General features: G+C 43.2%; 1 protein-coding gene across 1 annotated transcript in view; it reads right to left on the bottom strand.

Moving 5' to 3' along the window:
• Positions 1 to 20965, bottom strand: part of LOC142588471 (uncharacterized) — a 334812-nt gene that overhangs the window by 134471 nt on the left and 179376 nt on the right. The window contains exons 28-31 of the mRNA XM_075700246.1: positions 16965 to 17193; positions 7688 to 7933; positions 7550 to 7625; positions 34 to 240 (exon numbers count right to left, since the gene is read on the bottom strand). Coding sequence (XP_075556361.1) covers positions 34 to 240; positions 7550 to 7625; positions 7688 to 7933; positions 16965 to 17193 — 758 coding nt within the window. The remainder of the gene's footprint in view (positions 1 to 33; positions 241 to 7549; positions 7626 to 7687; positions 7934 to 16964; positions 17194 to 20965) is intronic.

The raw sequence follows: 20965 nt of genomic DNA, 5'->3' as shown, positions 1-20965 counted from the left end.
TCTCACAGAAGAAGTGAAGCAGCATAGGCTGACCTGTGGCACGGCCTCCAGCCCTCTTCATCCAGAGTCGGAGCATTAACAGTGCTTGCTGAGCCAGGTCACTGGGGCATTCTGTACGAATGGATGCCACATCTTGCTCTGGCACATCTAACTGTGCTGCCAATGCTGGCCAGTCTGACCCCAGCTCTCGCGCAATGTCAGAGAGTCGCAGATCTGCACGGTGGATCAGCTCAGGCTTGGCTGCATTGCGTAAGCATCACAGAAAATTCAATAAGCAAAACTGCACCTCTTTCTTCAGTGTTACAAATCATTTCAGAAAACAAAACCAATGTGAACAAGCAAGTAGCCTTGTTGACTGGCACAGAAGCAATATTAAGCATTATTCTTTAACATATAGAGTAAATCTGCTGTCGTAAAACTTTAGAACAGAGCTATGTAGCTGGTCAATTAAGCTACCTTCGAAATTATTAATGTGTTCAACTCTCCACAGAAGTTTTTGAGATTGGACATAGCCAACTGGGGATGGGGGTATTTTTGACAATCAAAAGTATGCTCCAGCTGAGCCTACATGTATCCAATGTAGACATTTTGTAGGAGTACTGACACAAACATCTTGTGTCTTCCATGTTTTTTTTTTGCTTTATTAAGTGTGAACTCTGTAATTATGGTTTCAATCCTCAATTTCTCAAGAGCAAAACAAATGTAATTAATTAATCTTTTGATGTGACCAGTACAAAATGAATGATTTCATACGTGAAGCATGAGGCTGGTTACATCATGGAAATTAGACATAGTGGCCACGCAACACAACAAACCACTGTCAGTCCAATGCAGCAGTTGAAGGCCACACAATGACCATGTCGCAAAAAGCCAACAGCACACCACCAATCAGCCCTCCTTGATAATTATCTGCAAGTGTTAATATGCACCACCAAAAGGTCTTGGCAGGCATTTCGCTTGCAGTACAACCGGCATATAAGCACAGAGAAATTGTGCTGGTTGAGCTGCAAGAAAAAGCAATGTCAACCAACTCATCCAACTCTCCACCTTGCTACAGCCTAGGCAGCGTTACAATCGGCCAGCGGGGGTGATGACCTTCTAGCCTCTCCTGCACCACTGCAACAAATCCCTCTGTGAAGCTAACAATGCATTTCCTTGGACAAACCTGCGGCGACAACAAGGCGAGTCCTCCTTTGGCGGATCGAGTGTTGCTTCATGGTTCACTGTCGCCGTTACTGACAATGGGAGCACGAAACTCCTGGAAAAGGGCATTCTACGGCACTTCCTCACGGACTCCGGTAACAGCTATGGTCGTTTGACAGATGCTCCAGCTAATTGCTGGGTCATCCCAGGAGCCAAGATGCACTAGCTGGAGTCAAGCGTGACAATCCCCGTCCACCACGAAGCTCCCCTCCTTTCTGTGTGTTCAATGAACAAAGGTGCCGGAGTGATTGTGTGCACCCTCACCTTCAACGCGGGTCCTTTGACAACTTTGGACGCTTCGAATGGACGAAGGTAGGACGGCACATTTCCCTGGCCTGGGATATAGGCAGAGCAAAGGGGATTTAAGCGTACTTTTTTGGATCCTCAGTGTGCTTTAATTCAGTCATGCTAGACTTTTGAGACGTAACGTTCTCCACTCCTCATGTAGATATCGTAAATAAATCCAGTACTCCTCATTCTCGATGAGAACATGTTCCTCCCTTCAACAATGTCTTTAGCGTGGATGAGTCGGGATGACAGCATGGGCCAGCTACCCCTTTTGGCATGCCCGACCCCAACTCTTACAACTGGCTGGCAGCGGTGAGACTGACTTTGCAAGGCGGTGCTGTTTTTGCTGTGAGTGCTTGGTTTTTGCTTTGACTCTCTAGGCTTCATTTTGTGGTTCTTCAGTTTAGAACAGTATGGAAGCTGGATTGTTGGTTGTTAGCTAGGTTGTGTTTACCTAGTTGTATTTAGTGAGCAGGACCAAGGCAGTAAAACCGTAATCGTGGACTTCAGGACACTGCTGAGAGACGAATTGTTGGTTGTCGGTGAGGAACTGGGCCTGGAAGTACAGAAGGAAATGATGAAATCGGAAATATTAAACCTGATTATCGAACAGGCCAGTGAGGAGGACATCAGAATTGGGTTAGAACATTTCAGGAAAGAAGAGGAATGCGAGAAAGATTGCAAGTTAAGGAAAAATTCCACTCGACCTTGAAAGTAAACGTTTGGAGTTGTCTTGAGCGAGCAAAGGGGCTCTGGAACATTCAAGTGAGGCAGAATCATACCGCATGAACAGGCTGTTAAAGCCATTTGATGTCGGGAACGACATAGGGTTGTTCTTAGGAAATTTTGAAAGGCCTTGCGAGAAGGTGAACTTCGCTCCGAGTGCATGGCCACAGCAGTTGCTGTCTATGTTACCATGTGAAGCTGCTGAAGCAATCACCAGACTCAGTGCAAAAGATGCATGTGATAACACAAAGGTTAAGGGTAGCCTTTTGAATAAGTACCACCTTTCAGGCGAAGCTTTTCAGCAAAGGTTTTGAAGCACAGGCAAGGTTAGCAAGGAATATCTGGAGTTTGGATATGGCTTAAAGGTAAACCTAGTCAAGTGGTTGAAAAGCGCAGAATCGTACGAGAGCAGAGACATCATTATTGAATGCATGTGGTTAGAGCAGTTTTACAAAAGCATCCCACAATCTGTGAAGCTGTGGATGCAAGACAGAGGAAACATAAACACTGTGGAAAGGGCAGCCGAATTAGCCGAAGAGTACGCAACACGTAGAAAGCTGAGTGCCAAGGACGGGAGTTCAAATGATCGAAATGGACCGTGGGAACAATATTTGTTCAAAAAGGAATCGCAGACGAAATGAGCAGAGCATGCAGGCCCAGAGAAAAAGGATGTCAGAAAAGAGTGAAGAGAGGTCAAATGGTGAAACCGTCGATAAAGAGCAGAAAGGGAATTCAAATCTTTTAGACCGATCTGCTGCTATAAGTGCCACAAACTCAGACATATCACTGTGAACTGCAGGAAGCCTAGCATAGTTTTTTTCTAAGTGGATAAAAAAGACAAGAACATGTAACTTTTATGCCCATATCTTCATGACCTGCTTAGTAATGAAAAACCATGCCAGGTACTGTGATACAGTGCTGCCTACATGGACGTTGTCTGTCTTACGTCACGGCAGATGGCTTCACCGGAGAAGTAGCATGGATTAAACAGGTTGTGGAAGAACACAGTGTGTGTCTGACAATGGCGAAAGTCAAAATAAGTGAGCTGTTCGGGGAGCTCGTGACTGAGGCTGCAGTTGCCAAATTTTTGTAGCTGCATTTTTTCGAATCGGTTGGAGCTGTTACTGCGTGAGAAGGGGCTGAAACTTGGAGAGGGTGCAGTACAGGCGTTGACGTGATCCCTCTTCAAATCGCATCACTTTCATCTGAAAATGGAAAAGCCGCTCTAGCACAAGTAGCAAAAGAGGTAGCCTCGGCACCAGAAACCAAGCTAGACTAGAGAAAAAGCAGTTGAGGAAATACTGCCAGCTGACCAGCTCAACAAGGGTGTATCACAAGGCATGTGTCAAAGTTCACACCTGCAGGAAGAGCCAGCCGACGCTCTCGCAAGTGAGACAGGGTCGTTACTATCACCAGCCTCGAAAGAAATTTGATCGGCTCTTATGTGTGGACAGAGAGTCGATGGCAGCCAAGCAAAAGAGTGACGTCAGCCTAGCTAAATTAGATGTAACAGCTAAAGAAGGCATTACTAGACGCAACTTGACAATGCACGAGAAAGGAGGCTTGCTATATCAGCACTACAGAGACCGAAAGGGCAGGATTCTGGATCAGTTAGTCGTACCTACTAAGAACAGGGAAGACCTTTTGGGTCTCTGTCATGGAAATGGGTGGTCTGGCCACCTAGGCATAAACAAATCGAAAGAAAGATTGCTTATGGAATACTACTGGCCTGGCTGTTTCAAAGAAAACTTTGCGAGATCATGCAACGCCTGCCAGCACTACGGTAAACCTGGAGCATGAAAAGATCTTTTAAAGGTACTGCCCTTAATATCAGAGCTTTCCAGATGACTTGTGACAGACACAGTAGGGCCTCTACCAAAAACAAAGTCAGGTAACAGGTACCCACTTACCATGCTGCGTCCGACTACAAAGTTTCCAGAGGCAACCCCTCTGAAAGAACTCAGCTTCACCGAAGTTGTAGACATGCTTTTAACAGTATTCACCCGAGTCAGGTTTCCAGCAGAAATTCATGCAGATCAAGGGTCAGTATTCACCAGCTCACTGACTACCAAATTCTTACAAAAGTGCGGGGTAAAGTTAATACGCAGTTCCGTCTATCACCCTCAGTCAAATAGCGTAGAGAAGTGGCATTCAGCGCTTATGCGAGTTTTGAGGGCACTCTGTTACGAGCACAAGGAGGACTGGGAGAATTGTCTTCCGGCTTCTTTGTTTGCTTTGCAAACGGTTTCTCATGAGGATACAGAGTTCTCGCCAGCAAAACTAGTATATGGGAAGACACTCCATTCCCCACAGAGAATGTTGAGAGATGTGGGAGGAAAGAGGAAAGCGTCAAACAGTGGTAGAGTATGTGATAAATCTGTTGGCAACACAATAACTAGTTGAAAAGAACATGGGTGTGGCACAAAAGAACGCCAAGCTCAATTACGACAGGAATGCGAGGCTTCGAACGTTTAACACTGGGGACCAGGTAATGATCCTCAGACCTTCAAGAAAGAACAAGCTTGAAGTTCACTGGGACAGACCCGTTAAAGTGTTGCAGAAACTTTCAGATGCTAACTATGCGCTGAAAGTGCCAGGTCGCAGGAAGGAGGTGAGAATATACCACTGCAATTTGACGAATCCGTACTTGGAGCAGAGCGGAGTGATTAACCTTGCCATCAAAGAGCTGGATGACATTAATACCGAGTTTAATGAGTGCAAGGCGACCTCAAACTCCTCAATCAGCCTGGAAGATGTTGGAAAACACTCAGTAAGCACGAACGCTCTTAAACCCGACCAGCTATATGAGCTAAACGGGCTGCTAGGGGAATATTTCGACAGATTCAGCAATCGGCCAGGTAGAACCGAACTAATAATGCACAATATAGTACTAACATCAACTGAACCCATAAAATTAAAGCCTTACAGGGTGTCTCCACGACAGAGAGAAATTGTGGAGGCCGAGATACAGCGCATGCTAGAGTTGGGAGTTATTGAGCCTGCTGAGAGTGGCTACACATCACCCTAATACTTGTGGAAGCCCCTAATAAGGACCTTTGTCCGTGTGTTGACTACAGGAAGTTAAATGCCATCACTAGAGATCAGCTTTACCCAACACCCAAAATTGAGGAATGAATCGAAAGTCAGCGCTGCTAAATACATTTTTACTCTAGCTCTTGTGCAGGCATACTGGCAAGTTCCCCTACCAGAAAGTGCCAGCTGCTAAGCCACATTTATCTCACCTGTAGGCACTTTTTGCCCTCTCGTTCTTAGCTTCAGGCTGAAAAACATGCCGTTTAGCTTCTATAATTTGATTAATATTGTCCTAAAAGACTTGCAGGACTGCGCATTGCCATAACTTGATGTTGCAATTTTTTTTGACAGCTGGAAACAGCTTATATCGCACCTCGAGCAGGTGTTCTTGCAGTTGAAGGAAGCAGGCTTAATGATGAAGGTGGAGAAATGTAGGTTTGACTGCTCGCAGATTACTTATCTGGGTCATACTGTCGGCCAGGGCACAAGACAGCCAGCCGAGCTGAAAACAGCTACAATTGGAGATTTTTCACAGCCGCGCACGAAGTCAGACATTCATTCATTTTTGGGACTTGTTGAATACTATATACGGTACAGTCCGAATTACTTACAAATAGGAAGTCCTTTTAATGGACACACACAGAAAGGGAGCACAGAGTAACGTGCACTGGGATAAGAACAAAGAGAACGCTTTCCAAGGTTTGAAAACGTTATTAGTTTCTCATCCTGTGCTTCGCGCACCAAACTATACAAAGGAATTCATAGTTCAGTCCGACGCAAGCGACAGGTGTGGTACTTAGTGTGGGGTGTGGTACTTAGTCAGGTCGGCAATGATAATGAGAAACATCCTATTTTCTATGCCAGCCATAAACTAACTATAAGAGAGGAAGCTATAGTGCTTCAGAGAAGGATTGTGCCTTTTTGGCTTTGGCAGCCCAGAAGTTGTTGTGTTACTTGTACGGAGCGAGATTCATCTTCGAGACCAACCACTGCCCTCTGATAAGGCTTAATCAAATGTTACAAAAAAATTGCCACTTGCTCCGATGGATCCTCACCCTCCAACAGTACAACTTTTCCGTTACCTATAAGAAGGGAAAATTGCATAGCAATGCGGATGGCATGAGCAAGCTCATTTAAAACTCGTTCTGCATTTAAAGATACAGACTAATATTTGTTGGTTATTTTATTATTATTATTTTGTTCAGCCAAGACAATCCCCTTTCATTTAGCAGAACTCCATCCATGATTGCCAACTTTGTCGACACAAAATTCCTTTGAAATTTGCATAGTGAAATGCAGTATTTGCTGTTTCTGCGCTCATGTTTTCTTTGAAGTCTGGTGGGTCTAAAGCAAGATCCAAGATACTTCATCGCTGTGCAGAGCCGTGTTGTAGGATGGTTTGCTTTGCTGCTGCCTGTCATTGTGAGATGTTTTGGGGTGTAGGTCAGCATTTCGCAGCTGGTTGCTGCAAGCCAAATCATCCTCCTTGGAACCAGGCATTCTCAGCAGCACTGGCCAGTCGAGATTTTCCAGGTCATGGAGGAGCTGTTACGATCGGCCAGCGGGAGTGGGGACCTTCTAGCCTCTCCTGCACCACTGCAACGAATCATTTCGTGAAGCTAACAATGCGTCCCCTCGGACAGACCTGCAGCGACAACAAGGAGAGTCCTCTTTTGGCGAATCGAGCCTTGCTTGATGGTTCACTGTCGCCATCACCGACAACGGGAGCAAGAAACTCCTGGAAAAGAGCATCTATAGCATTTCCTCACGGACTCCGGTAACCACCACGGTTGTTTGACAGCCGCTCTACCTAATTGCTGGGTCATCCCCGAAAGCAAGACACGCCAGCTTGAGTCAAGGGTGACAATCTCTGTCAGCGAAGCTCCCCTCCTTTCTGTGTGTTCAGTGAACAAAAGTGCCTGAGTGATTGTGTGCACCTTCACCCTCAACGCGGGTCCTTCGACGACGTTGGACGCTGCGATTGGACGAAGGTGGGACGGCTGATTTCCCTGGCCTAGGGATCTAGGGAGGACAGAAGGGATTTAAGCTGACTTTTTCGGCTCCTCAGTGTACTTCAATTCTGTCATGCTAGACTGATGAGGCATAATGTTCTCCACTCCTCATATTGTAAATAAACCCAGTACTCCTCGTTCTCAATGAGAACATGTTCCTCCCTTCAACAACATCCTTAGCGTGGATGAGTTGGATGATGGTATGGGTATACTGCTGATGCACAGCTGAAAGGCTTTTCTATACAATGACAAGCAAGCTCACAAAGAAGAAAAATGTATGTTCCTACCTAGGCCTGTCTCCTCGACAAAGCCATACTTCTTCTCCAGTGTAACCAGCTCCGAAAGGTTCTGTGAGGCTTCATACTGCATGACAAAGCAGTCAGGTAGTTAAGCACACAAAGTTTCCTGCAAACAAGAGATCTTACCTCTGGTAAGGCGATGTTGAGATTGCAGAGAGGTGCCTGAGGGGGTTCTGTGGCACGAGCAGCCCGCGGCTGACGCATGAACGCAAGCCGTCCAAGAGGCTCCTGGTGAGGATCCTTAACACGGACAGAAAATGGAAGTCGGTTCTCTCGGAAGGCCTGGAACTGGAGCTGCAGCTGCTCGCCCGACTTAGTCACAGGAACTAAATTGCCACCAAACTCTAAGTACTGACTTTTCTTCTCCAGCACCTAGAGCAGAAACAGAGCACAACATCAGCTTCAAAGTCCAAAGGACTTCACGCATAGAGCACCTGTTGTGAAGCTATAATTCACATGTTTTCTAAGGTTTCATTAGCAAAAAGCCAGTTCAATATTCTTTAGGGCTAACAAAACACTGACGTAGTGTATTTTCATTCCCTCAATGTTATGATTGCAAAAAAAATTTTAGTGTAGAAGAATAACAGGGGTAACAAGAAGCTACGCAAGGAGTTTTTCTTGGCATCATGGATTACCAGCTCATCCAATGACAAGCATTAGGACAAGTTTCGCTATTAAATGAGGAAACTTATACAGTAAAAGCTCGTTAATTCGAACCGCAAGGGGAAGCCGCTTCAATTCGAATTAACGAAAGTTGAACTAACGAAAGTGAAGGAGAAGAACAGTACACTGCGATTTGGAAGCAGTAGGGCATGTCAGATATTTGGCGAGTCAGAAAATGATGGCGTGTGCCGCTTCAAGGCGAAGCTCTGGGTTCGACTGTGCCACACCACCGATGTCCACCGAAACGAACGTTAGCCGAGGCTTAACACCATCACAAAGAATCGCGACGGCCAATACCTCCTAAGCTGGAAACAGACATGCACAACCGATGAAGACTGCCGAGACAAAGACGCTGAACATGTGAAGGTGGCGAAGGCCCCGATTCGTCAGTTCTTGATTGCAAGCACAGCTGCGACGCACTTGATTCGCTGTGTTTTCGTGCTTGCCGCGCCAGCTGCCGCACAACATTAGCAGCTGCACAAGATTTGCAAAGCCTCCGAGATTCGCAACGGGCAAGAAGTCTTGGAGGTTACATAGAATGAAGAGGTGGCAGCCGCCGCTGCCTTCTGGCCGACTCCACACCGGTTAGACTTTTTCCGATTTTGCCTTCTCTCGCCGTTCTCTCCGTTCCGGAGGCGACGCAGCCTTGTGTGTAAGCAGTAGGTGCGTTTCTCTGGCCGTGTGCCAGGCGGCACGTAGTTCGACTTATCCGTGGCGGAACCTTCTCGCATTCGAATTAACGAGCTTTTTTATACTTCTGTGGAGCTTGGCCGGACCAAATCGTACAGTTCAAATTATCTATAAATTCGAATTATTGAAGTTCGAATTAACGAGCTTTCACTGTAGCTCCTATGACAGCAGTGAATACTGAGCACCACTTCCACTGTGTAAAAATACAAAAAAAACTTACTGCATTTACACAATTGTAATGTGCACATAATGGCCAGAAAAGAGAAAAAGCACCATGGCTTATTTTTGCACAGAAAGTGAAGTGTTGCCGTAGGTTGGGCAGTTTTTCACAGAACCTTGTAGTAATTGATACATCAACTTGTAGTAACGCACCAGAAGGACCTACCGTATTTACTCGCATAATGATCACAGTCGCATAATGATCGCACCCCTGAATTTTGTCATCAAAATTTGATTTTTTTTCTTTCCCATGTAATGACCACACCCAGAACTTGTCATAGCGATATGTCGTGTGCCAAGTCTAGCTAATGATCATCACGCTTACCATCTGTCAAATGCCGCGCGAACGACTCTTTAAGACATACCAAGCAGTCTGCATGCACCAAACATTCTTAAGCAGATGCTCCATTTCATTCCTTTCATCACTTTCTGCAATTGCATGAAAAACAAAGCTACAACCAAACTTACCTTGGCTTTATTATTTGTAGGCTTCATAATGATTTTGGTGAACAACAACAAAACAAGCGCCTTTCGATTCTCGTCTGCACTCGTGGGCACGCAACAAATTGCGAGCGACAATGATAGCAGCCACGTTTACATTGATACATTAGCAGTGTACCCTATTCATACGCTGACGCTTGTAACACAGCTAGGATATTCGCCCACCCTTAGCAGAAACGTGCCGTATAAGAATAGCAGTGATGATGATGATGATGATGAGTTGGGATTTTTATGGCGCAGCAGCCGTGCAGACTATAATGCGCAGTGAATAGCAGTGAAGACAAATGCCGCAGCTTGCCCACCATGTGTTTCTGTCACTGGCAGCTAAGTGTGCCCACCTCTGTTTCTGTCCCCTCAAAGTGTACATGGTCCCGTTATCGTCGCAAATTTGCCTATATTTACGATATTATTCATTACTGACAGAGAAAAAAACTGTTTCAATGCACGTAATGTACTCACGAGAAGAAACAAAATCACGTTCGGCGCATTCGGCTTGCTCCGCCGGCCGTCATTATTGTTTTGGTGTCCCGCACTATTCAGCGGCAGCCACCTGCTTGTTGACCTGTTGTTATCCCGCAGCAAACGCCGGATGAAAAAAAAAAATTGTTTTTCTTTTCGCGGGAAATTTAACTCGCATAATGATCGCACCCCTGAATTAGCGTCAATTTTTTTTACAAAAAAGTGCGATCATTAGGCAAGAAAAAATGGTAAATATCGTATAGGAAACAGTTCCGTATCCTGTCCACGTTGTCATGTCCCTTTACCTTCTCCATTTTTCTCACATAAAGCAGTGCAGTAAAAACAAATTTATGGCTCCCAAGACCAGCAAAGGACATGTAATTTTTGGGGTGTCAAGCTATTAAAAAATTTAGTGAGAGAATGTTTGTTGCAAGGCTCAGATACGCTACTAAATCACTAGCATATGACCAACAGTCTCATCCAAACAGTCAACTGATAAGCACCAACAATATAGGAGAGGGTAAAAACAGATGCTACAAAAGCCTGGCACTAGTTGTTAGGCTGCATCCACATTAGTAAGGAAATTAATAAGGAATTTTGTACACAATGGTTCAATCACAAGGCATGAGAACAAACGAATGTAGCTATTGACATGGAGAGCTGGCAAGTGCTGCATTATCCATGAAAGCATGTATCTCGGAATCGAGCTACTGCATGTAAAAGCTGCTATTCATGCCCTTCCTAAACCCAGTTTCATAAACTGCGATCCTGTGATGTATGCGAAGCACTTTGAATTGGTTTACTTTGTATTATGTAGGAAAAGTTGTCATCTGGCTACATCACAATGTTGCCAATTGTAATGTCAGCCCATTTGTGCATCTCCCATGCTTGCTTCATTGCTGGAACACCATGCATGACAGACACAATAATGTCCCAATATGGAATTAGCCGCTGTGCATCAAATTGGTCCCAAATTAATGAGTATCTTACACCACACATCTCTATACATGTTTGACAGAATCATTCCATGAGTATGAATTACAGTCTAGCCCACATACAACGGCCCCACTTAAGGCGAACTTTCACTTAAAACGAACGAGACCCGTGCAACCGTCAAAATATACATCATTTCAATGGCATAACATTGCCCGTATAACGAACACTTCTGAGCCCTGCCGACCGTTCACAGTGAACGCACGGCGTATACCCGGCGCTACAATGCGAAATAACGATGACCTCCGACTCCTTTACGCACGCGGTCCGTTTTCCAAAGTTTCCTCGCAGGCGAACTATCTGTTTCGTGCCCCGCTACCCTCTCCTCGCTGCCGCGCGCTACCCATGGGTGTCGGCTCGTGGCTTCCAAGGTCGCCCTTCCTCGCAACTCCACTCCCATCCACTCACTCTTTCTTGCAACTCCTTCACTGTCTTGGTGGTCGTTCTATGGCACCAGCTAAAGTTCATAAGTTTCGTTTTCTGGCCATTACCGCGAAGCATGGAGGAAGGAAAAAAAAAGTGAAGCAGGCCTCTCCACACTAGTCTCCACACTAGCCTCCATGATTTCCTCACTTCCACGCTTCGTTCTAGTTGGGTGGGCCTGAGTTGTGTTCAGGATGGCGGACGGGAATGCCGTGCCTGCAGCGGTCACGAAACAAAAAGCACTGGACGTGGCAACGAAGCGAGCGATTTTGATGGAACTGTCTCAAGGTGCTAAAAACTGCGAGTTGGTCAAGAAGTACAAAGTGTTGAAATCAACTATCTCAATGATTCTAAAGATTAAGGAAAAGATCGCCAGCTCTGACGCCAACTCAACGAACAGAAAGGCCGGACTTCCGAAGATGGCCTGCTCCGTAAAGGCATGCAAAGGAATCAGTCTTTCTGTGTTTTTCAGCGCCCTGACTCACAAGGAACTATGCCCTCTTCGGGCCATCATTTCTGAGCGTGGAACCTGCCACCGGTTCGGCAAGTAGGAGTGTTCCTGCAGAAGTTTTTGTGACTCCTCAACATCAATGACCCCTTCCGCATAAAGACAGGTACTGTCTCCACCTTTCTCCGTGAAGAATGCCCAAAGGCTGTCCAAGCCTTTTTCCATGGGCATTAAGGATTTATATTACTTTTTGCCTCAAGATGTATCCATCGAAGTTGGCCATTGCATTGACAAATACGATGTTCTTAAGTTTCAGAATGCATGTGGTATCAATTCCAACAGGTTCTTAGAGCTCTTAAAGGGACACTAAAGGCAAATATTAAGTCAAGCTAAAGTGATAGATTAGTGCTTGAGAATCTCTAAGGCATCAATATTATCGCGAACAGAGCCTTCATAATCAAGAAATCGAAGTAAATGCAGGACATGATTAGAGACTCCCCCGAGACATTTGAGCACTTGCCCGATGACGAAAGCACGCCTCAGTTAAATTCTGTGACTAGTACTCAACCACTCGTTGCAAAAAAAAAAAAAAAAAGAAAATCCTTGTATTGTATTAGTATAAGATGAAATAAAGTGCTACTTGTCAAATTCTATTTCCTTTTTTGAGAAAACTCGTTGAAATTGCCCTTTACAATGACGCGGGTGGTCGAAAGGTTTCGTTTTCACTCGACTCCACACTACCCATGCTTTCGCGTTTCAGTGGTTTAGTTATTGCGTATTGCGCTAGTTTTGCTGGCTCGCAAAACTCGCACAAACAACAAGTAGCAGAGAATTCAACTTCCATGTCATGTCATCGGATGCCCGAACAGTCTACGCCACTTCACCAAAAAGCAGCTGCAGCGGCGAATCCACAACTTTGTCTTGGCTCAGTACCGCAGTCTGTCGGGCGCCGTTTTACACTTTGACGGCAGCAAAGAGTGGTGATGGCGTATGCAACGTCATCACTCCTCTGGTTGGTTGGCGGAAGGTTTGAATCATGATAAAGGCTTTCGGACCCTTCAGATGCAGTTTTCTCGTAAACTAAGTCTTTTCTTGGCACGAAACAAGTGTTGCAAAATTTCTGGAATGGTATTTAAGCAGTCAACGTCGACTTAGCATCAGCCTTTAGTGTCCCTTTAAGGTTTTACATGCATTCCACTTTCATCAGCATGGAGGATAAGCTTTTTATACAAAAGAAAGGTGTGTGCATCGGTTCATGTATTGCCCCTGTTCTAAGTGACATTTTATTTGCTAGCTATGACTGCAATCTTAAAACAGCTCAGCCAGACGAGCACTGTAAAATGTATGCTTTTTTTTATGACCTTTTAATTTTATATAGTACTAACACTCCTGAATACAACCTCCTATATGAATACAACAATCAAACCCCGACCCTCAGTCCCCAGCAGCCGCGAAGCAACTGACCACGGCGGCGGTCAGACCTGCGACGCAGCAGAGGGTGCTAAGAATCCCTGGCTCCGGACAGGCCGCCATTGGAATCTGAGCCTGGCAATGTTTAACATTAGAACGTTATCTAGTGAGGCGAGTCTAGCAGTGTTATTGGAGGAATTAGAGGGTAGTAAATGGGATATAATAGGGCTCAGTGAGGTTAGGAGAACAAAAGAAGCATATACAATGCTAAAAAGCAGGCACATACTGTGCTACCGGGGCTTAGCAGAGAGACAAGAACTAGGAGTCGGATTCCTGATTAATAAGGATATAGCTGGTAACATACAGGAACTCTATAGCATTAACGAGAGGGTGGCCAGTCTTGTTGTGAAACTTAATAAGAGGTACAAATTGAAGGTTGTGCAGGTCTATGCCCCTACATCCAGTCATGATGACCAGGAGGTCGAAAGCTTTTATGAAGACGTGGAATCGGCGATGGGTAAAGTCAAAACAAAATACACTAGACTGATGGCCGACTTCAATGCCAAGGTAGGCAAGAAGCAAGCTGGAGACAAGTCAGTGGGGCAATATGGCAAAGGCTCTAGGAATAGCAGGGGAGAGTTATTAGTAGAATTTGCAGAACAGAATAATATGCGGATAATGAATACCTTCTTCTGCAAGGGGGTTAGCCAAAAGTGGACGTGGAGGAGCCCAAATGGCGAGACTAGAAATGAAATAGACTTCATACTGTGCGCTAACCCTGGCATCATACAAGATGTGGACATGCTCGGCAAGGTGCGCTGCAGTCACCATAGGATGGTAAGAACTCGAATTAGCCTAGACTTGAGGAGGGAACGGAAGAAACTGGTACATAAGAAGCCAATCAATGAGTTAGCGGTAAGAGGGAAACTAGAAGAATTCCGGATCAAGCTACAAAACAGGTATTCGGCTTTAACTCAGGAAGAGGACCTTAGTGCTAAAGCAATGAACGACAATCTTATGGGCATCATTAAGGAGTGTGCAATAGCAGTCGGTGGTAACTCCGTTAGACAGGATACCAGTAAGCTATCGCAGGAGACGAAAGATCTGATCAAGAAACGCCAATGTATGAAAGCCTCTAACCCTACCGCTAGAATAGAACTGGCAGAACTTTCTAAGTTAATCAACAAGCGTAAGACAGCTGACATAAGGAACTATAATATGGATAGAATTGAACATGCTCTCAGGAACGGAGGAAGCCTAAAAGCAGTGAAGAAGAAACTGGGAATAGGCAAGAATCAGATGTATGCATTAAGAGACAAAGCCGGCTATATCGTTGGCATACTTGAGTCTTTCGTTAAATATTATTAATTGGACTGCTGCCTACCTTCGGGAGAGGTGGCAATTTGTATATGTTTTAAATCAGTCTTCAGAACTTTTGCATGTTACTTCTGGCGTGCGCCGGGGAAGTGTTTTGGGACCATTATTCTTGATTTATATGAATGCCTTGACAGACTTGATTCATGGTGGTGTCTGCATTCAACTGTTCGTGGATGACTGCATTGTTTTTAAGGAAATCAGTAATCCAAATGATCATGCAATATTACAAGAAAGCCTACAAGTCATTGGAGACTGGTGTATCAGATGGGACATGAAATTAAGTACAGAAAAAAATTTACTTTTGCGTGTTACGAGAAAGAAAATACCTAGCACATTTATGTACTCAATGAACCAGCGTAACATACAGGAAGCAAATAAATGCAAGTATCTCGGTATCATTTTAAATAACAAACTTACCTGGTCATCACATATATCGGCTATTTGTACTTCAGCAGTACGAAAATTGTGGTTTCTCAAAAGGAAACTTAAAAGTGCACCTCCTAACGTTAAACTTATAGCACATAATACATGTGTTCAGGCTACGCTCGAATATGCCTCCACTGCATGGGACCTCCCTAACAAAAATGATATTCGAGAGTTAGAGTGTGTGCAAAGAAAAGCAATGCGCTTCATATTCAATAAGTACAAAATGACTAACTCACCCTCCTTACTTATGCAGCAACTAAACACCCCATCTTTACAATCCCACAGAAAAGTCAATAGGGTGGTTTTTCTTCATAACTGTCTTGCAGGAAACATAAAAGAAAATATACCAAATAGCGTGCATCCCCACTCAACTAGGAAAGCTAGACATGTCCATAGCAGGATACTTGCCCCAATATTCACAAGGACAAATTCATATAAATACAGCTTTTTTCTTAAAACATTGTCAGATTGGAATGCTCTACCCTACACTGTTTTTTATTCAAATTATTTTGAACACAACTTAGAACACCTGTATTATGATTGTAATTAGTGTCCCATGCCTCGCATTACCTTTCTTTGTTGTTTTTCTTCATGTCTGATTGTTATTTGCTTGTTATGATGTTGTTTATTACTTGTATGCCACTTCTGCATGGACCACCACGATGGTCTACAGTATAAATAAATAAATAAATAAGGTTCACCATAGATACGTAGAACACAGATTTCCTGATGGCATCTATGGATGGTGACATGGTTGTTTTGTGGTTAAGTTGCATTGTAACAGGCAACTTTAAGCAAGCAAGGAGTGCTGGCATTAATGGGAAAGCCCATGGCCAACTTGATGGCTTTATGTAGCAGTGCGGAGAATTTGTTTTCCCACTGCTGTGCGACTCAGGTGTGTGGTAGATAATATTGGAGGTAGGGTATTTATAAGATGTCGCAACGTCTCAACACATGCACCTTTTAGCCCACAAGAGGAAGTAGAAATGCGATGGACCTTGTTTTAAGCGGTGATTAACAGTGGTATAGCCACCATCATCTCAATGAATGTGGAGACCCAAGAGGCAAATAACTTTAGGCTATAGTATGGGTGGCTGTTATGGTTTGAGCTTTATAAGAGACGGTTGCCATCACTGGCTTTGGACTAACAGTAGTTCCAATTTGGCAGATCAACCTCTCATGCCAATCTGGGTCGTAGTACAATGGGTACTGTTTAGAGTGTGCAGAGTATCCTGAATGTGCCCTGCCAAGGCGTAATTTGTAAAGCACTCATTAATTACTCACTGCCACAATAGTGCTATTAAGTTGTGGCAGGCTTCAAATCAAATCAGTTTATTTAAATGACCCATCTCTGGCTTAGGAAACTTACCAGAGGATAAGTTCTGCGCCCATTCCGTTATTTCTTTCCCTGACTTCACTAGAAGCCACTAAGAAACGAAAATATGCAGGACAATAAGGAAAACTTCACCTAGATGCTGCTGATGCAAGCAACTTGCACACAAAAATGGGCCACATGTGCGCATCACTCACACAACAAAAGAATGGACTTTTGCCTGCAAGTCTTGCATGTTACAATCAAGCAAATTACACTTTTCTTTTTCCTGGCCATGAAAATGAGTGCACATTACAAATGAATATGCACAGTGCTATATTCAAGTGGCTATGGTATGTGCTGTTACAGTTAAGTAAAACAGTTGCGATGGCACCCATAATGTCTTTGCCATTTTACATCTCTCATCTGCTGTTCTGTGCAGTCACCCATGGGCCCATCTGTAATGCACACCAAGCCCTTACCTCAACATCACGACTTTTGGCCACCTCAGTGAAGTGCTCTTGACTTTCTAATGTTTTGTCCTCCTTGTCATCTGTCATGCAGAAAACACGAAGCTGGGCTTCCATTGGGTCTAGACGCTTCGCAAAAACCACAAACTTCGCCATGAATGGTACGTGCATTGCTTCTGCATAAAGCTCCGTAGCAAACTTGGTCGCTTCACTCACTTGCCGGCAGTCCATCAGCCAGAACCTGAGTGACAAATCAGCAAGATACCATCACAAAGATGAAAAATATTCATGCTTTGTGATACAGAAGATAATCTGCCTTAAAGTTGTACCACTCTGGCAAACTGTATTGCTCAGCCACAGTAAATCTATTTCAATTAACAATAAATTTGAAAATGACACAGTAGTAACCTAGCTTTTTAGGCACCAGACATAAAAAAAAAATATTGTGCACTACGCTGAAAGGATTCTTTGCTTAAAGTGTAATTATGCTTTATTTCACCATTTGGAGACATGATCTTCAATCAGCACCATAAGCATGAGACACGTTTTGAACAGACATCGATCTGTTAAAATAGTGAAGGCACTGCAGCTGTACTCCCAAAATTTCAAAAGCCCCGTCTCTGGGCTTGTTGCTATGAAAGTGCTAGTGAAAAGGCATTTCCCATCAGTGTAACCATTGTAAAATGTTCTAGGAAAGGCCAGTGCGAGCTCTGAACATCAACTATACAAAGACTTGTGGTTACTTTTCCAAAGTAAACACTGCAAGCTTTTAACCATAGTGGCAGGTCTCAGCAGTGTCATAAGCTCTCTAAATGTTGCCAAGATTCTTCTCACCAGGTGTCCTTCAACACTCAGACTCCTTGGTGCAAGATAGAGACTACATACCCAAAGTTGGTCCCTTAAAAGTACCTTGCACAATCCTTGAACAACAAAAAGTGAACCTGTTGTATATACCGCAGTTTAATGTTTCCAAAGCTTGAAATGGCTTATGAATTGCTTGCCCATAATGAAAGCTATCATTTTCTTTTGTACAACGAATTTTTCAGCATAGAACATGTCACTTTCTAGAAAACCTTGCTAGCCTGGTTAATAAGTGAAAACGACATAGAACGTATCTTGGCTGTAATTTTGGAGGCTTTTCAAACTTTTCGACATGCTTCTTTCACACTGTAATTCTCATGACTGAAACACAGCAGAAATGCATTTGATGTTGCTGTCACTTAAAGCAGAAATAATGAACAATGCCCTTTCACTGCAATATTGGTGTGACTATTGCGTGGTACAAAATAGGTGCACCAAGCAATGCACACCAAAAATGTCAAATGCTTTTTATGCAGTGGCCACTTTGTTTTCAGAATTTATAGCAAAACTTCCTTCATATCTACGTACCCCTGAGCCATTTCATTGAATATATTCCATTAACAAATTTGCCACGTATAAATATTTAGGCTCAGCAACACCTCAGGCTTACAGTGAAGTGTATACATTAATTACATCTATGTAGTGCTTGCAAGGCATTATGGTCAGTTGGACGAAATTTGCACAGTTATGCTATGGGAATAAAATTCTCATCCTTTAAAGCTTTAATCAGATCCATAATGAAGCATCCCAAACTAATGTGGGATGTATACCTTTAACAATGCGCCCTGAAACTGACAGCATACATAGACTGGTAGTAATGTTCACATACATAAATTTCACTGTTGGGGTTCCCCCACAAACTCTAAGTATCACATATGTCTTCATTAGAATCACAAACCAAAGCTGAAAGATTAAGATCGATTTTGCTGATTACACATGGACATGTTAAAAGAGAACAACTGTTTAAATGTCCACCCAACTATATTTACTTCATATATAGGTAGGGTTCAGCATTTCCAGTCTTTATTTCCCCCAAAATCCGCACACTTTTTATTTCCCCGCCTTCGCGCGTGTGCGTGCGTGCGTATGAATACGTGGTTCACAAATATTCTTGATGCTAAAATGGGCTGTATATATTGCGCTTCCTGCTCTTCAACACTACTGTTGTATCCAATACAAAGAATAACAAGATTTTTGAGAAGCATTCTAGCAAGGGCACAATACCAGACAGCAATATGACTGTGCAGATATTAGGAGTTAGTGCATATGGTATTCGAATACAAATAGAATGACACCTTATTCATAACATTATGCGAGTACTAAGAACCAACAAATAATGTATTTTTTTTTTTAATGACTAAAGGTGGATATGGCCTTGCGTTACACCATCAGTGAACTTGCCCAGTTCATTCACCATAGTGGCAGCGCAAGGACTGCAGACACACTAGCCAGGGCCCCGCCAACCCATCAGTATACACACCCCTCCTCTTCCTACTTCTTGTTTGCATTGCAGTGGCAGGCAAAAATAGACACAAATAAGAAGTTGAGATAACTTGGGTGGCAGGCTGGCACATAACCTTGACCTCACCAGGCTCCTAGTATCAGAGCACGTGCAGGCTCACAGCTGCGTGCCAATTACTGCCTCTGCTCTCCAGTAAATTTACTTTAACCTACCCTTTTCAGATGAAACAGTTTTCCGGAAAACAAGTTCCCTGTATTCTGCCTGCCAATCACTGTCTTAGCGCTCTAGTAAATTTACTTGCCCTTTTCAGATTAAACCAAATTTCAGAAAATAAATTCACCATGCTTTTTTCATCTTTATTTTTTTTTTTCATTGAAACCGAAAATGATAAACTAATTATATAGGCACAGCAGGTAATTCCACCTCCGCCTCTGTTTACAAAATGCTTAAAATTCAGCTTATTCTTAGAGCAATAAAACAATGAAACTTGTTGCCAGACTGCTAGCGTCAGTATCAGTGATATTGTAAAGAGAGTAAAACATTTATGAAAAGTAAATAAAAAGGCAAACCCTGTGATACTTCCATCAAAGTGTCTAGGTTAAGTCAACTGTTTTATTCCTCAGAAGATACAACAGCAATAGCTTGATTTTTCATGTATTTATTTTTAATGTCTTACTCTGAGATATTTTTGATGTAATGATTTATACATTTCTTGTTTTCTTGTTTATGGAGCTCTAAAATGCTTAACCTGTACTTTTATGGTATGTGTTATGTACTTCCTTCACCCTCCTATGTCCCTGTACAACAGTCAATATGGAAGTGTTTGATATGTTGTTGTTGCTGTTTTTCTTCACTGAGTGTTACAAGCTACTTATCACCTGCTTTCTCTTTAGCTCTACTCCTGTAACAGCAAATTACTAAGCTGAATGTACTGCTGAATGAAATAAATGAACATATATTGGCTAGTTTAACATTTCTTTGTGCTCAACACAATGTTATAGGCCTATGGAAGTTAGGCTTTGTGATTTGCAATGGTCACTCATTTAAATAACTTTTGCTCAGCTACAAAATATATCTTACAATTTAATTGTGGCAGAATAAAAAGTTAACTCAGATAACCAAAAAGCAGCCTTTTTCCTGCATTACTTTATGAAAGAAAGAAAGGTTGCTCTAGGCAGTAAATGACAAGCTCCTTTTTATGCTTTTGCTTTTGTTGTGGTTACACTGAGCTTATTCACATTTCCAAGAAGATATTAGTGGGAGGAACTTGCTGCAGTTCTGCAAAAAAGCAGACTCTGCCATATGAAAGCCTTACACAACTTTTTGACCAGATTGATACAATACAAAAGCACTCTTAAAATACCCCACATTTCTACATACCGTACAGGAAATGAAATTGATAAAATTTCAAAATTAATTAAATGAAAAATTACGAGCGTACATAACAACACAAAAAGAGTTACAGAATGCATTCGGTAAAAGATATAATGCCTACTCAACGCACAAGTGCCCTAAGAAGTTTCTGGAATACAGATTCAACAAAAAGAAGCTGAATTCTTTTATAGCCTCATGACCACTCTGTACATGTGTGTAACCTACACAACAGACTTTTAAATGTTAAACTGTACACCTCTGAATTTTAAACTGTGCACCCAGACCACACAAAACAATTTTTTTTTCAGCTGAAATA

This window comes from Dermacentor variabilis, chromosome 1 (assembly GCF_050947875.1).
Source record: "Dermacentor variabilis isolate Ectoservices chromosome 1, ASM5094787v1, whole genome shotgun sequence".
Taxonomy (NCBI): domain Eukaryota; kingdom Metazoa; phylum Arthropoda; class Arachnida; order Ixodida; family Ixodidae; genus Dermacentor; species Dermacentor variabilis.
This window is presented reverse-complemented; position numbering and strand designations above follow the sequence as displayed.